We start from the raw sequence: 17,220 nt of genomic DNA, 5'->3' as shown, positions 1-17,220 counted from the left end.
CTAATAATTGATGATTAATTATAGTTTAAAATTTTAGGTATACAAAAATCCTGATGAAAGATATTGACGTTTTAAACTCTGCTGGCAAGATGGACAAGATGCGACTCTTAAACATTCTGATGCAGCTTCGAAAGTGTTGCAATCATCCGTATCTGTTTGATGGTGCTGAGCCTGGTCCACCTTACACCACTGATGAGCATGTTGTCAGCAACAGTGGTAAAATGGTAGTTCTGGATAAACTGTTGGCCAAACTCAAAGAACAGGGTGAGTAATAAATTTTTAAAATTAGCATGGAATAAATTCATATTAATGACATGTATATGAATAAAATTTTCCATATTCATTCATTCACTTGTTCAGCAGACATTGTTGAGTACTTACTATTTGCCAGGAATTATCCTACGGGCTGGGTGTACAAAGATGAATAAGACAACAGTCTTTGCCTTGGAGAAGCTCACAGTGTAGTGAGGAGGAATAGTTGCAGTTCATTGTGATAAGTGCTATGATATGTTGAGAAACTGGGAGTTGGGAGAGTCTTCACAGAGATGACATTTGAGGTGAGCACTGAAGAATGTATAGGAGTGAACTATGGGAAAAAGGAGGGCAATGAAACAGAAGTGTGAAAAAAGGGAATGGGAGGAGCTTATGGTATTTGGGGTAGAGTGGCAGTTGATGAATCTGGGAAGATGGATGGACCAAATTGTGAAAAGGTCTTTTAAACCATGCTTTAAGGAGTCGGGACTTTTATCTTGAAGGTAGAGGGAGGGTCATAGGATATTTGAGTGTGGAGAGTGACAGAGAATGTCACTCTTGTATGTTAGGAAGAGAACTTTGGAAGCAGTATGGGGAGTCTACTGAGGACAAGAGACTAGAAATAGGAGACTAGTTTGGAGAGCTATTGCATTAGTCCAGTGAGAGAGCCCTTTGGACCCATCACTCATCCTTAGGACAAAGTAAAGGTAGATGTTAAATCATTTCAGTATGTATGTAGGATTTTAAAGACCTTAAAAACATGTAACTCAACAAATGCATAATTTTACATAGCATCCCTTGAAGGGGTGTGTGAGTATCTGTGTGTTTGTATGTGTGTGGTGGAGTGTTGATGTACTGTATATTTATATTGCATATAATGTTTAATTTTATTCTTGTAACTTTTAAGTTAGTTGTACACAAGTTATATAACTTTTTTGTTGAAATGTTTTAGGTTCAAGGGTTCTCATTTTCAGTCAAATGACTCGCTTGCTGGACATTTTAGAGGATTATTGCATGTGGCGTGGTTATGAGTATTGTCGACTCGATGGACAAACCCCACACGAAGAAAGAGAGGTAAGGAAGAGACAATAAAACAAAACTTCAAAAATCAGAGTTCAGTTTAAGCAATGTTTTTCACCATTAGGTAGTTTTGTTGAACTTTCGCATTTTCTTTAGCTAGGAGCATTGACTTTGTCACTGTTATCTCTCTCTCTCTTTGATCTTCAATTTGGTTTCCATTCCACTGACTCTTTACAAATCATCCTTTCCAAGGTCTTCAAAGACATTCTCACTTATCTAAAGGACACTATACCATTCCATCCTTATCTCCTCTAACCACTGCTGTCTCTGATCTTTGATTACTAACTGTTGCTCAGCTTACTGGCTGGCCTCTAATTTTATATCATTTTCTTTTTTGCTTTGCTGCTTAAAGCAGACCCTTGCCATTTGTGGAGTTTAATGGTTGAGATTTTGCCAGTTTATAAACAACTTTAAAGACCCATGGAACAGTAATTTGTAAAAGGAATAATTTTGGCCTCATAGAGCTTTTATAAAACTTAAATGTGACAACATAGGTATAGGTGCTTATCATGAATTTGGATCTTGGGATGCTAAAAGGTTGGTGTGCAGAAATGAGTTACTTAGTAAGTCTACCTATTTTCTAGTATCTTAAATTTGGAAATTCTTATAGGTGTTTATATTATCTCTCACAAATGTCATGGGTCACATGTGTTTTAAACCCCTTAAAGCACTTTTTTTGGGGAAGGCTTTGATAATTTATTTTCTATTTTCTGTGATCCTCCAGGGCTCTCTTTGGCTTCTGTTTTAAGTCTATACAGTAAGTCCTCAGTTAACGTTGTTGATGAATTCTTGGAAACTGCAACTTTAAGCGAAACAACGTATGGTGAAACCAGTTTTACTGTAGGATAATTGATATAAACAAGTTAAATTCCTATGGCATATGTCTGGTCACAAAACATCACCAGACTTCTAAATAAGGATCAAAACACTTCTAATATTAAACATTGAAATAAATGTGAGCTATATATAGATTTAAGAAAGATTAATAACAACAAGATAATTATTTACCCACTTATTCCAGTTCATGGTCACAGTGGCCTCAGCCTCTCCTGGCAGCTCAGGGCTCCGGGTGGGAACTGACCCTAGACAGGCCACCATCCATCAAGGGGTGGACTCATATATACACCCACACTCACTCACACTGGGACTGTGTAGACACACCAGTTCACCTAATGGGTACAACTTTGGGATGGAGGAAACCAGAGTACCAGGAGAAAACCCACGCAGATATGGGGAGAACATGTAAACCACACAGATAGTGGCCCTGGCTGGGAACTGATTTTTTTCTCATCAGCTTTATAGCAAAACGACGTTAATTCAAGGACGTGCTGTACTCATATTCTGGGCAAAGATTATGATTTTATGGTATAGTCAAAAATGCTCTGAACTTAGTTTCAGAACACCTGAATTTTAGCACCAACTTTACCACTTTGTAGCATGTGCAAGCCATTTAATTCTCTGAGCCTCAGTGTCTTTAATTGTATTATAAGTTTAATACAATTGACATCTGGGCTTCTTTTTCTGACAACATTGTTGTGAGGATCAGTGGATATAATAGATATGAATACAGGTTTAAACTGAATAGTGCAGTACACAGCACATGTCATGAAATTGCACATAGGCCTTTTTACTTTTTACCTTTAAGGCCCCATCTCAGCCTATAAAGACTCTTAGCATGCTTCCCTCTTCTTCCATAGCTGCACTGGGCACTCTGTCCCTTGTGGGCGTCCTTTTTTATTTTTTTTATTTTTAATTCAAGCATTTATTAAATGCCTAGTATGTGTTCAACACTGTACTAGGCACAAGGGGATGGGCCTCCTCATTGAAGGCTGGCTATAGCATAGGATAGTGTTTGCAGCAAGCACACAGGCCATTTTCATATTAAGGGTTTTACTGCTACCCTATAGGGAAACAGTTGTTATAACATTTAGGCATATGGGGATGTTTCAAGGCTTACGCTTTTCCCTGCCCTATAGTTGTTTTTTTTTTTTTTTTAAATCTGAGATGGTAACTTGAAGCTTTACTTGCTGTGACTTACTCTGAGAACTGGTTTCTCTGAATCCACACTAAGCACAGGCCCTATGGTGCCATTCAAGATGATCCTTCCTAGAATGAAAAGCACATACCAAGGCAGAATAGTAAGTGCTTTCTGATCTCACGTAGCCAATTTGCATTTCTGACTGATCTCTCTGCTCATTACCTATATATGTCCAAATTGTTCTGGTTTTTTAAAAATTCAAAATAATGTTCTCCCTTCAGAGACTCTGAATTACATCTGTTGACTTTCAATATAGCAAAGTTAGAACTATTCATTTTTTTCTTGGAAATTCCCTGCTTTCCCATGACATTGTTGTCCACACCATCATTTCATCCATTTTCCCAATAAGAAGAGGAAGACCACATTTGGTATCTTACTCTGATTGTGTGCCAGCTGTCAATAAATAATTCTTTCTCAGTAGCTCTCAGATTTGCCCCTTCTCTATTACTACAGCTAGATTCAGCTAACAAAGTCTCTGGTCATCCTCTGACTCAGTTCCTGTAACCTCTACTTAACTGGCCTCCTCACTTTTAGAGGGAAAAGAACTAACATTTGTCAAGCAACTACTATAAACTAGGCATCTTAAAGTTCCAATTGAATTCTCCCAGCAGCCCGGTAAAGTATTGGTATAATTTTCTCCATTTGAAACTGTGTCTCAGAGAGGTTAAATGCTTGCCCAGAATCCCAGATGCAATAAATGGTAAAGTTGTGATTCATGCCCAGGTTTTTGCTTTTTCCTCTACACTAAGGTGCCTCTCACTACACCACGCTGCTTTCTATACTGCCTCCTTTACCTGCTGTGCTGACTGTGGCAGTGGGAGTCACCTTCTCTGCCTATAACTTTGACCATGCCATTCTATTTATTAAAAAAAAAACCTTACCTGTATTTTGTGATTATACAAATAATATGTGGTTGCTGAAATAGAATAAAGAAATTTGGATATTTGGAAAATAAAAGCATTTCTGGCCAATCTTTTGATGTATATATAACATGTATAAGTAATTGATATCATACTATATATGCTTTATATGAAGTTCAGTATCCTGATACTTTTTATTCAACATATTGTACTTTTCTATGTCCATTAAAAGATCATTGTAAACATAATGTTAAAGTAATATTTCATCCTATGGATTATATAATTATTTATATATTATAAATTATCCCCCTATTGTTGATCATTTAGGCTGTTTCCAATTTTTCACTATTATAAATAATGCTACAGTGAAAGTCCTTATACATAAATCTTTATACACATCTCTGATTATTTCCTTAGGATAAATTCCTAGAAGTGGAATTACTGGGTCAAAGGGTATGAACATTTTTAAGGCTCTTGATGCATATTGCCAAATTGCTTTCCAGAAAGTTTGTACCAATTTACATTCCCAGCAGCAGTGTATGAGAGTGCCCGTCTCACCACCCCCTCGTCAACATTGAGTATTATCATTTTTTTTATCTTCAAAAAATGGTATTATGTTGTTTCAGTTTGCATTTATTTGATTACTAGTGAGACTGAACATTATTACTGTGTTTTTTAGCCATTTGTGTTTGTTCTGTGAATTGTCTGTTCATTTTTCTGTTGAAGTCTTAGTGTTTTTCTAATTAATTTATTTGAGACCTTTATATAGTAAGCATATCAATATTAATTTTTTATGATTCTTTACTAAATATCTCCAGATTATCTTGTTTTCCTCATTACTTACCTGTTTGTCCCTTGTTACCATACTGATAAAAATCTTACCATCTCTTTTATCTGTTGCTCTTATTCTCATTTCTAAACTTTTTCTCTTTTGGTTCATCTTCTAAACCATACCTAATCATACCTTCCTTATTAATCCTTTATAAGCTAATGGAAATAAAGTTGAGATTTCTGATATTTTACCCCCAGGTACATTTCAGCTCTCCATTAAAACATTTTCACTATTGTTTTAAAATAATATAAATGAATTATTGTTTAGTTAAATTTAATTATGTGATTGTTCTAAGTTTGCCTATTGATGTAAACTTTTAAAGATTAGGAACTTCATTTATGTAATATACTTTTTATAGCAATTCACACAGTACAGTATATAGATATATGATTAAATGTTTTTAAAGATAGAAGAATATAAAATATATTTATAAAGATATTGTAAAATGTAGAAAGATTTTCTGTATGCATGTTAAAATTTGTTTCTTAAGGACTCTGGTGATATAATTTGATATTTATTTCTTTTTTTTCTATCCCTTTGGCAATTACAAAAATAAAGGAAGCAATAGAGGCTTTTAATGCTCCCAATAGTAGCAAGTTCATCTTTATGCTGAGTACCAGGGCTGGAGGTCTCGGAATTAACTTGGCAAGTGCTGATGTGGTTATACTATATGATTCAGACTGGAATCCACAGGTTGACCTACAAGCTATGGTTAGTAATCTTTCATGATGTCAGAAATTTATCATAGCGCAGAATACTATTTATATAGCACAAAGGTAATTTACAATAAAAGGGTTAACAACTTTGGGGGAGGTTTTGTAGAAGTTAGAGTAGATTATCCTGGAAAACAAAGTTGCTGTTGTAATTGTAAAACAAACAAAAGAAATGAAAACAAATAAACATACCTCAGATCCAACTATAACATATTTATGTCAATTTTGGCTTTTACCATGAAACACAAATGTCAGTTTTTTTCCCATTCCTGAAAATTGAAGAGGACACATACATTTGTTTTAATGAAAAGGGTTATAAAATTAATCTCTATTATTAATGAAATTGGGAGAGGTAGGATTTTAACTTTTATAGTAAAATGATTGGGGAGAGAAGATAAAAAGGTAAGAAGGGAATATATTCCAGGAAGTCATTTGCTGCTTAAGGACTATTCTATACTTTAAAAATATTTTTTTTCAGGGAGCTTTTCCTCTTACCTTTCATCATGACACTAAACTCCTTTGACATTTTGGCATCATTTATTGAACTAGAGCTATAGCTTCTATCAAATGTGACTCACATTTTCAAATAAAGAAATATAATTTCAGAAGTAAAAAGATGCAAAATAACTCCACATATTCAAAATCACAAGAAGTTATGGCATAATTGACTGTCTTTTTGGAAACAATGAAAAGTCATCTGCCAATGAGGTATTACTTAGAAGTCCTCCCTTTTATAATAGAGACTTGAAAAAGGTTGATCATTGGGACATTTTAAAATCAGTATGCTGTGGCATAATTATTACTACGTTAGCATGGTGTTGAACTACCTGTTTGATGTGACTAAGTAGCAGTAAGCCCCCGGAAGTTACAGTGTTAGTGAACTGGATAACCTAATGGTGATAGCACTTTATTTCCTCAAAAGTGTTAGAGTAGAGCTGATCTTTCAGGATTTGTTGGTTTGGGTTTAAAATTTTAAATATGTATAGGGTATTGCATTCTCTTTTAATGTGCTGTGTTGAAACTTTGTTACTAGGCTCTAGTGTTTTTATATTTAGTACAAGGGCTGCTTTGAATCTTGTTTCTTTGATTTTTTTTCTCTCTGCTACTCTCCTCCCTTTACCTATTTGCTCTAGCAGCTTTTGTGTTTTTAAAATACACTCCCTAGATGTTTTTATATTGCCAGAAGTTGCCACCTGTCACCTTTACCAACTACCGTGTTTTCCCAAAAATAAGACCTACCCATAAAATAAGCCCTAGCAGGATTTCTAAGCATTTGAGCAATAGAAGCCCTGCCCGGAAAATAAGACCTAGTGATGGGCGTGGCTACACAGCGTATCTGTACAACCCATGCATTTCATCACTGAGCGGTAAAGAAGATGAGCAGCCCTTCTCATCTGCCCCATCGTGACAGCTACTATCCCAGAGGTGACCGGAAAGGTGTGGGCAGCCTCACCAACAAGGTTGGCTCCCCCTGTCAGGTCCCAGCCATCCTGTGCGTGCTGTAAGCTGAGGCTTTGAGGGGAAAATAACACATCCCCTGAAAATAAGCCCTAGGGTGTCTTCTTGAGGAAAAATAAATATAAGACCCTGTCTTATTTTTGGGGCAACACGGTATAAACCATAGGACCAATTCTAGAGCATTGTGTAGTAAGGATATTAATACCCCATTAATTTTTATGACCCTTTACTACATATCCCTGAATTGCCTCAGTAAGCAGAGAGAACTGCTTGATGATGAGATAAAGCAGACTTTTGCTACCATAACAACCCTTGCTAACTAGGTATAAAACTCCTTGCTAGTTTAGAAGATGTTTGTATTTAGTGGTTTAAAGTTACTTAGTAACTCAATCCAGAAACTTTCAGCTGCCTCTTGTCCTCATCTTAAAGGGGCTTTGGCATTTGTCCTTTTGGAAGTTTCCCATTCATTAATGATATAATATTTACAGATTTTTGTTCCCAGTGGTCTTTAGGTATTTTTAATATTCATCATCCTCCTTTCAAAAGAGGCAGATCTAGAGAGATAAAGAACTAATTTTATTTTCAGAATTTCACAGCATGTGATGGCTGTACTCTCAAGTTTATCCAGAATATCCAATATCTTATATTAGGACTCTTTTTACTAGGATCGAGCACATCGTATTGGTCAGAAGAAGCCAGTACGTGTATTCCGTCTCATCACTGACAACACTGTTGAAGAAAGGATTGTAGAGAGAGCTGAGATAAAATTGAGACTTGATTCAATTGTTATACAACAAGGTATTTGTACATGTAAACTTAATTAGGTCATTTTTGCAAATGCAAATGCAGTTTTCTGCAAAGGAGGTTACTTTTAATAGAGATTGACCAAAATTTGAAAACTTAGAGGAAAAAATTGAAACATAACTCTCTATCCCATAAATATGTATAATTATTATGTATTAAGTAAAAATATAATTTTAAAATGCTAATTGAAATGTTCCAAAAAAAAAAAAAAAGAAATATTCCTAAGTAAAACCCTTGCTTTCAGTCTATGGAATAGTTGAATTTCACTAGCTTATAGTTGAATGCCAATAGCATGCCTTTTGACATATCTGGTATTATTTAGCAGATAAAATGTCTAGTTTTTAATTTTTTAGAACATGTATTAGAGGGTGCCTTTCCATATAGAGAAGTTTGATCTGAAAAATATAGTTTGAACATGAAAAAAAACAAATGTTTCTGTCCTTCCAAGTTTTAACTGAATTTTACATAAGGAACTTGACACCGAAATAGAAAGTATGGTAGAATAAAAACTTGTAGGGTTATTCATTAAATAAATAACTTTAATGCTCACTAATTTTTTGTTCTTATAGAGCTTTATGCATGGTTAACTGTGGTAGTGTCTGATTAGAACTATTTGCTGTTCTGATTAGAACTATTTGCTGTTCTTTGGAACATAATTGATTGAATATATACAATTTTTTATTATTAGGAAGACTCATTGACCAACAGTCTAACAAGCTGGCAAAAGAGGAAATGTTACAAATGATACGGCATGGAGCCACACATGTTTTTGCTTCTAAAGAAAGTGAGCTGACAGATGAAGACATTACAACTGTTTTGGAAAGAGGGGAAAAGAAGGTTAGTAGAGTGGTATTTTGTTTTCATAATAGATTGCTTTAAAATCAACATACTTCAGCATATGTATTATATTTGCATTGCATTGAACTAGATGTTTCAAATAACTCATACTTTCTCTAACAACTTGTGGATCTATTTCTATCGATGGATTAGGGGTTTAAAAATATTTTTTGGTGAGAAAGACCAAGAACCAGACTTTAAAATTGAGTGACCTTATATCTCATGCTTATTGAAAATACTGTACTTAAAAGTCTAGTAAATTTTGTGTTTCAACACATGTATAAAGACTGCATTTTTTATAATCTTTTTTTTTGCATTGGATTAGGAATTGTCTGATACATTGTGGTAATTGAAAATCTTTTGTAAACATTTCATGAAATACTAAAGCATTAATTGTTAAAGCATAATAAATTGTTTCAGAATATTTTGTGTTTAATTCACCTTTTTCATAAATTATGGATAATTTCAAACATAAGCAAAAGTAGACAGAATAGTATAATAAGCTTCTATGCAATCATCACTCATTTTTTAACAACCATCAACCAGTCCTGTCCCATTCATATCCCCAATTCATTTCAGCCTTTATAGATTATTTTGAAGCAAATTTCAGACATATCGTTTCAGCTGTATTTCACTATATATTTCTAAAATATAAGGACTCTTTTTAAAAACATAATCATTATAGCATTGTCCCACCTAGAAAAAACCCAATAATTCTTTAATAACATCAAATATCCAAGTAGTATTCAAATTCCTAGTTGTTTTATAGTTATACTTTTTAAAAAAGTTTTTGTTTTTTAAAAATAGAATGCACATAAAGTCTGCACATTGCCATTGGTTGATATGTCATCTTATCTTTTTAAATCTATAGGTTCCCCTCACATTTATGTATTTTTTTCCTTGTCATTTATTTGGTAAAGAAACTGGGTTGTTTGCCTTTTGAGTTGCTCAAAGTGTGGATTTTGCTGATTCCATCTCCATCGTGTATTTTTACCATATTTACTATAATATTCAGTAAAATGGTTGAATATGCTTTTCAGAAGATTTTTGTTTTTGAGGTCATATCCTATATTTTGAACAATCTTGTGATAATATATTTCATATCAGTATGCAAAATGTATTGCTCTAGCCCAACATTACCTTTATTTTAGCACCAGCTATTCAATTAAAATTATACAATAGAAATTATAATGTGGCTATATTTTCAATGATAAAACAATTTTAAAGCCTGAGAATACTTGGGAAACACCATTTAAGTATTTAAAATACTTGGGGTAAGTTAAATTTACATTCAAGTTTGATGTTAGAATTGCACTCATACCTTATAAATAGACTGGATATCTCATGTCAAAACTTGACTTTTTAAAAAGGTAGAGAATTCACCGTTTTTTAACAATTAAGTGATAATTTTCTCATTTTGATGTATTCAACTTTAGACTGCAGAGATGAATGAACGCTTACAGAAAATGGGAGAGTCTTCTCTTAGAAATTTTAGAATGGACACTGAACAAAGTTTATACAAGTTTGAAGGAGAAGATTATAGAGAAAAACAGAAGGTAACTTTTTACCCTCAACCATTAGACACTCACATTAGCATTTCTCCCCATAATAATTATACAATATTAATAACACTGGCACTTATCTATTACAATACTCTGCTATAGAGTGAAATTTGATGTAGGTCAAAAGATCTCATGCAAGGTATATTTTTCACATATTTTGCTGGTTTATTATTATTACCATCATCATCATCATTATCATTTATGCTGTTGCTACTACTACTACTTTATTATTGAAGAACAGTATAGGATTGTAGCTGAGTCCCTGAACTTGGGAGCTGAAATCTGAATTCTTTACTAATTGACTCTGGGTACTCAGTTTTTTCACCTATCAAATGGAGATTATAGTAGTTATATTGTAGAGTGATTCTGGCAGTGACATGAGTTAATGCTCATGAAGTAATTAGAACAATGCCTGGTACATAGTATTAACTATATTGAGGAATAATATTATTAGTAACATTTAGTCAGTTAAATGTCAGAAGGACTTTTGTTACATGTGATCTCATTTATAAAATATTGCCTTGTAATATACTGCATGCACAGCAAGCATCTGTTGAAGAAATGGAGGTTTTATCTTGTTTGTTTAAATTGAAATTAAGGCTGTAATTTTAAAATGTTTTATTTTGAAATTAGATTTACAGAATGGTTGCAAAAGTAGTACAGGGTTACCATATATACTTCACTTAGCTTTCCCTAATAACTTATATGTTAGTATAAATATCAAACCCAGGAAATTAACACCTGTTTCCCCCTCAGTGTCCTTTTCCTGTTCTAGAGGATTGAATCCAGGATCCCACATGTATTTTTAAAAAAATAGCCTTTTTAATTTTTTTTTTTTTTTTTTTTTGAGACAGAATCTCACTGTGTTGCCCAGGCTGGAGTGCTGTGGTATCAGCCTAGGTCACAGCAACCTCAAACTCCTGGGCTCAAGCAATCCTTCTGCTTTAGCCTCCTGAGTAGCTGGGACTACAGGCATATGTCACCCTGCCCAGCTAATTTTTTCTATATATTTTTAGTTGGCCAATTAATTTCTCTCTATTTTTAGTAGAGACAGGGTTTTGCTCTTGCTCAGGCTGGTTTTGAACTCCTGACCTTGAGCGATCCACCCGCCTCGGCCTCCCAGAGTATAATTTTTTGTCTTTTATTTTTAGTTGACATATAGTAATTGTATATATTTATGGGATACAGAGTGATACTTCAATACATGTATACAAACATGTTAAAATTCGAATTAGGGTAATTTAGCATATCTACCTTTAGCATATCATTTGTTCGTATTGGGAACATTCAAGCTCGTTTCTTCTAGCTTGTGAAATTATACAGTAAATTACTATTAACTAACTAGAATCTATTTAAAACTCAGGAAAATCAGCAAGGAAAAATCAAACAACCCTATCAAAAAGTGGGCAAAGGACATGAACAAAAACTTGAAAAAAATGCACAACATCTCTAATCATCAGGGAAATGCAAATCAAAACCACAGTTAGATATCACTCATGTCCAGTGAGAATGGCCTTCTTTAACAAGTTCCAAAACAATGAATGTTGGCGTGGATGTGGAGAGATAGGAACACTCCTACATTGCTGGAGGGACTACAAACTAGTACAACCTCTGTGGAAAGCAATATGAAGATACCTTAAAGTGATACAAGTGGATCTACCATTTGATCCATCAATCCCTTTACTGGGCATCTACCCAAAAGAATAAAAGTCACTCTGAAAAAGATACCTGCACTCAAATGTTTATAGCAGCACAGTTTACCATTGCAAAGGTGTGGAAACAACCCCAGTGCCCATCAATACATGAGTGGACTAATAAAATGTGGTATATGTATACCATGGAGTACTATTCAGCTATCAGAAACCACAGTGATATAGCACCTCTTGTATTTTCCTGGATGGAGCTGGAACCCATCCAATTAAGTGAAGTATCCCAAGAATGGAAAAATAAGCACCACATGTACTCACCAACAAATTGGTATTAACTGATCAACACCTAAGTGGACATATAGGAATAACATCTATTGGGTGTTGGGCAGGTGGTGGGGGAGGGGATGGGTATATACATAGATAATGAGTGTGATGCACACCAACTGGGGGATGGACACGCTTGAAGCTCTGTCTTGGGGGGGGCAAGGGCAATACACATAACCTTAACATTTGTACTCTCATAATATGCTGCAAAAAATACTATTAACTATATTCACCCTTAAAGACTTAAATATAAGACCCCAGACTAGGGCCGGGCGCGGTGGCTCATGCCTGTAATCCTAGCTCTCTGGGAGGCCGAGGCGGGCGGATTGCTCAAGGTCAGGAGTTCGAAACCAGCCTGAGCAAGAGCAAGACCCCGTCTCTACTATAAATAGAAAGAAATTAATTGGCCAACTAATATATAAAGAAAAAATTAGCCGGGCCTGGTGGCGCATGCCTGTAGTCCCAGCTACTCAGGAGGCTGAGGCAGGAGGATCGCCTGAGCCCAGGAGTTTGAGGTTGCTGTGAGCTAGGCTGACGCCATGGCACTTACTCTAGCCTGGGCAACAAAGCGAGACTCTGTCTCAAAAAGAAAAAAAAAAAAAAAAAAGACCCCAGACTATAATAATGAAGAAAATGAGGGAAATGCTTCAGGACATTGATCTGGGCAACAGTTTTATGGGTGAGACTTCAAAAGCACAGGTAACAAAAACAAAAACAGACAATTGAGACTATATCAAACTAAAAAGCACAGCAAAGGAAACAGCCAAAGAGAGGGAAGAAACAACTTGCATAATGGGAGAAAATATTTGCAAGCTATTCATACGATAAGGGATTAACATGAAGAATATACAAGGAACTCAACAACAAAAACCCTAAATAATTTGATTTAAAAATGGACAAAGGGCATGAATAGACTACAGTATCCAGCAATCCTACTACTGGGTATTTATCCAAAGGAAAGGAAATCAGTATATATATTTTTTGGGTTTTGTTTTTAATTAAGAGATGGGGTCTTACTATGTTCAAATTTCTATATTCAAGTGATCCTCCTGTCTCAGCCTCCCAAGTAGCTGGGACTATAGGTGTGTGCTACTGCGCCTGGCTAAAATCAGTATATTGAAATACTATCTGCACCCCCATGTTTATTGCACCACTATTCACAACAGCCAAAATATAGAATCAACCTAAATGTCCATCAGCAGATGAATGGCTAAAGAAAATGTGGTATATAAAGACATGGAACACTATTCAGCCATAAAAATAGACTTTATTTTTAGGTTCACAGCAAAATTGAGTGGAAGGTACAGAGTTCCCATATATATCCCCCTACCCTTATGCACAGTTTTCTGTACTATCAACATGCTGCAGTGGAATGGTTTGTTGCATTCAATGAACCTACGTTGACATGTCATTATAACCCAAAGTCCATCATTACATTAGGGTTCTCATTTGGTGTAGTATATTCTATGGGTTTTGACATATGTATAATGACATATATCTACCATTGTATAATAGTATCATACAGAGTAGTTTCACTGCTCTAAAAGTCCTCTGTGCTCCACCTATTCATTCATTCCTCCCCCAACCCCTGGCCACTATTGATCTTTTTAGTGTCTCCATAGTTTTGCCTTTTCCAGAATGCCATATAGTTAGTTGTATGTAGCCCTTTCAGATTGGCTTCTTTTACTTAGTAATATTCATTTCTTTTTAGCACTGAGTCATATTCCATTGTCTGGATGTACCACAATTTATTTATCCATTCACTCACAGAAGGGCATCTTGGTTGCTTCCAAGTTTTGGCAGTTATGAATAAAGCTGCTCGGAACATTCATGTGCAGGTTTTTCATAGACATAAGTTTTCAATTCCTTTGGGTAAATACCAAGTAATGTGATTGCTGGATCCTATGATAAGAATATATTTAGTTTTTTATTAAACTGCCCAACTGTCTTCCAAAGCAGCTGTACTATTTTGCATTCCCACAAGCAATGAATGAGAGTTCCTTTTTCTTCACATTCTTTCCAGCATTTGGTGTTGTCAATGTTTTGGATTTTCACTATTTTAATAGGTGTGTAGTGGCTTCTCATTGTTGTTTTAATTTGTGATTCTTTAATGACACATGTTGTTGAACATCTTTTCATATGCTTATTTACCATCTGTGTCTCTTCTTTGGTGAAATGTCTATTCAGTTCTTTTGCCCATTTTTCAATCACATTGTTTCTTTTCTTATTTTGTTGAGTTCTAAGAGTCTCTGTATATTTTGGATAATGGTCCTTTATCAAATGTATCTTTTGCAAATATTTTTTCCCAGTCTGTGGCTTGTCTTGTCATTATCTTGATCCACATTGCATTTTTGTTGTGGTGTGTCCTAAGCCTCTTCTAGTCTGTGACAGTTTTTAAATCTTTCCTTTCTTGACCTTCACACTTTTGAAGAATACTCATCAGTTATTTTATAGTTTGTCTTTAACTTTGAGTTTGTGTGACATTTTCTCATGATTTGATTGAGATTATGTGTTTTTTGACAAGAATACCACAGAAGGAATGATGTATCCTTCTCAGTGCATATCAGGGAATATAAGATGTTGATGTATCTGATTACTGGTGGTTTTAACCTTGATCAGTTAATTGAAGTGGTATTTGCTGGGTCTCTGCACAGTAAAGTTCCCATTTTTCACTTTGTAATTGATAACTCTCTTGGGGGAGAGATGTTCCTAAAACTTTTACCCACTGACTTTAGCATCTATTGGTAGGGCTTGCCTACAATAGTTATTATTGTGGTATTTTAATGGTAATTTATTGTATTTCTCATTCCATCTATATGTGTTAATTGGGATTTTTCTGTAAGAAAGGAATGCCCCTTCTCCCTCATTTATTTATGTATTCAGTCATTTATATCAGTATGGACTCATAGATGTTTCTTTTCTTGAGTATAATTCATTCTATCATTATTTATTTTGTTGTTCAAATTGTTCCATAAACAGTTATATTTTTGAACTGACAAGAGAATTTTATTAAAATTAAAAAAGCTTAGGTATTGGTTTTACTGAAAAATGAGGTGAGCCATTTTGGTTTGCATTGCAGCTAGTATGCTGATGATGCTTTGCTGCTGCCATTGTTTCTGATATTAATAGCTTTTAGTTTCTTATATCTGTCTGGTTGTTGTATTTATAATCTTAACTCAGACTGCTTATGTTTTATCCTGGTGAGATGGAGGTGATAGCCTCTTTACGCAGGGTGGAAATTACCTTTCTAATGTGCTTTTTAGATTTCATTATGTGATATAAATTATATTAATTTTATAATTATTCCTACAGGATTATGGGTACTTAAGAGTGTTTTATGAAGTGAAAAAATACTAGAAAATGAAGTCTAAATATCAGTGGAGCTTCTTATCTACATTTTTGGAGGAAAATTAGACTTGTTAAAATACTTGTTGATTTCTAATATGATTGGTTTTCTTTGTGCTTCTAATTCTAACAAAATGATGCACAGGTGTAGAGAAATTTTAATAATTATGATGACTTGTATTTTTATAAATGAATGTCTGACAGTAATAGTAATAGTAATGTCCCACCAGCCTCCAGAACTGTGAGAAAATAAATTTCTGTTGTTTAAGCCAAAAAAGTAATAATAATAATGTCCCAAATTAGAATTTTTACTGAATATTCTAAGCTGAGAATGTATTTTATTTCTATTTGTATTTTCTAGATAGGTTTTTAAATAGGTTTAAATTATCCTTTGATCCTTTGAAGAGAATTGAAAATCTTAAAGAATATTATTTATAAATCATTAGAATTATAATTAAGGAAGATTTATTTTATGATTTGTTGAACCAGTTGCATTACTTTATAACCATACCTGGTAAATTAAGTCATGATGATGGCTGACACAAATCCTGAATAAATTAACTTGAATAAGTTAATATTAATATACTCTTGTCTAAAACAAATTAATTCAGTATGATTTATTCTTTTTTTGAAAGTTTAGGAATTGCCCTTTAATGCTTATTTCAAATTTGAATACCTTGATCATCAAACAAGTATAGGTTAAATGGCCAATTACTTTACTTTTAGAAAGTTAATTTAAACTACTGTTAATTTATTTTCACTCCAACTGAGAAAGATAAAATATTGATTAATTATAAAATATCTCTTTCATAACTATCACCTCACATTGATCCATGTCCCCCCCAAAAAAGCAAAATTTATTTCATTACTATGGTTATTTTTCATTTTGCTTAAATATCACATTATAATATCTATATCTCATAGACTATTAGAGTTAGAAGTAACCTCAAAGGTCATTTACTATAAATTTTCTTATATTAACAATTAAGAAATCCCATCTTTAGCATCTAGGACAGATATCTAGGCACTGAACACTGTAATATTGAGAAGCTTACCACTCTTATGATAGTTCATTTCATTGTTTTATATTCTCTGGTTCTCAGAAAACTGTTTGACTTATTTTATAAGCTTCTTGATGAAAGAGATTATTTTATTCATCTTTATATCCCTGACACTGACTTATACATAATACAGTGGGTACTTAATGCATAGTTGTTAAATTATATTGAGTAGCAATCTACTTTCTTATAACTTTCCACAGTGATTTTAATCTTATGGATCAACAAAGAACTGTGTTCTTTTCTGTTTGGTAGACTTTTACTTATGTTAATGCCATCATTATGTCTGTATTTAGTCTTCTCTAGACACTGTGAGAATTCGTAGATTTCTAACCATCCTGATCATCTTAGTTTATCATCTACTCTTAAAATATGATGCCAAGGTTGGAATCTAGCCTTTAGATAAGA

The 17,220-nt window shown here is 34.0% G+C and overlaps 1 protein-coding gene across 5 annotated transcripts in view; it reads left to right on the top strand.

The window, feature by feature from the left end:
• The window catches only part of SMARCA1 (SNF2 related chromatin remodeling ATPase 1), a 77,446-nt gene that overhangs the window by 22,170 nt on the left and 38,056 nt on the right, over window positions 1-17,220 (top strand). For 4 of the 5 annotated variants that reach the window (XM_075999470.1, XM_075999469.1, XM_075999471.1 and 1 more), the window contains 7 exons: window positions 38-264; window positions 1,205-1,326; window positions 4,648-4,683; window positions 5,621-5,773; window positions 7,899-8,031; window positions 8,726-8,874; window positions 10,311-10,430. In XM_075999470.1, coding sequence (XP_075855585.1) covers window positions 38-264; window positions 1,205-1,326; window positions 4,648-4,683; window positions 5,621-5,773; window positions 7,899-8,031; window positions 8,726-8,874; window positions 10,311-10,430 — 940 coding nt within the window. The remainder of the gene's footprint in view (window positions 1-37; window positions 265-1,204; window positions 1,327-4,647; window positions 4,684-5,620; window positions 5,774-7,898; window positions 8,032-8,725; window positions 8,875-10,310; window positions 10,431-17,220) is intronic. The other variant, XM_012750386.2, reaches the window with a different exon arrangement.

Source organism: Microcebus murinus, chromosome X (genome assembly GCF_040939455.1).
Source record: "Microcebus murinus isolate Inina chromosome X, M.murinus_Inina_mat1.0, whole genome shotgun sequence".
NCBI classification, from domain to species: domain Eukaryota; kingdom Metazoa; phylum Chordata; class Mammalia; order Primates; family Cheirogaleidae; genus Microcebus; species Microcebus murinus.
Note: the sequence above shows the minus strand (reverse complement) of the source record. Positions and strands in the feature narration are given on the sequence as shown.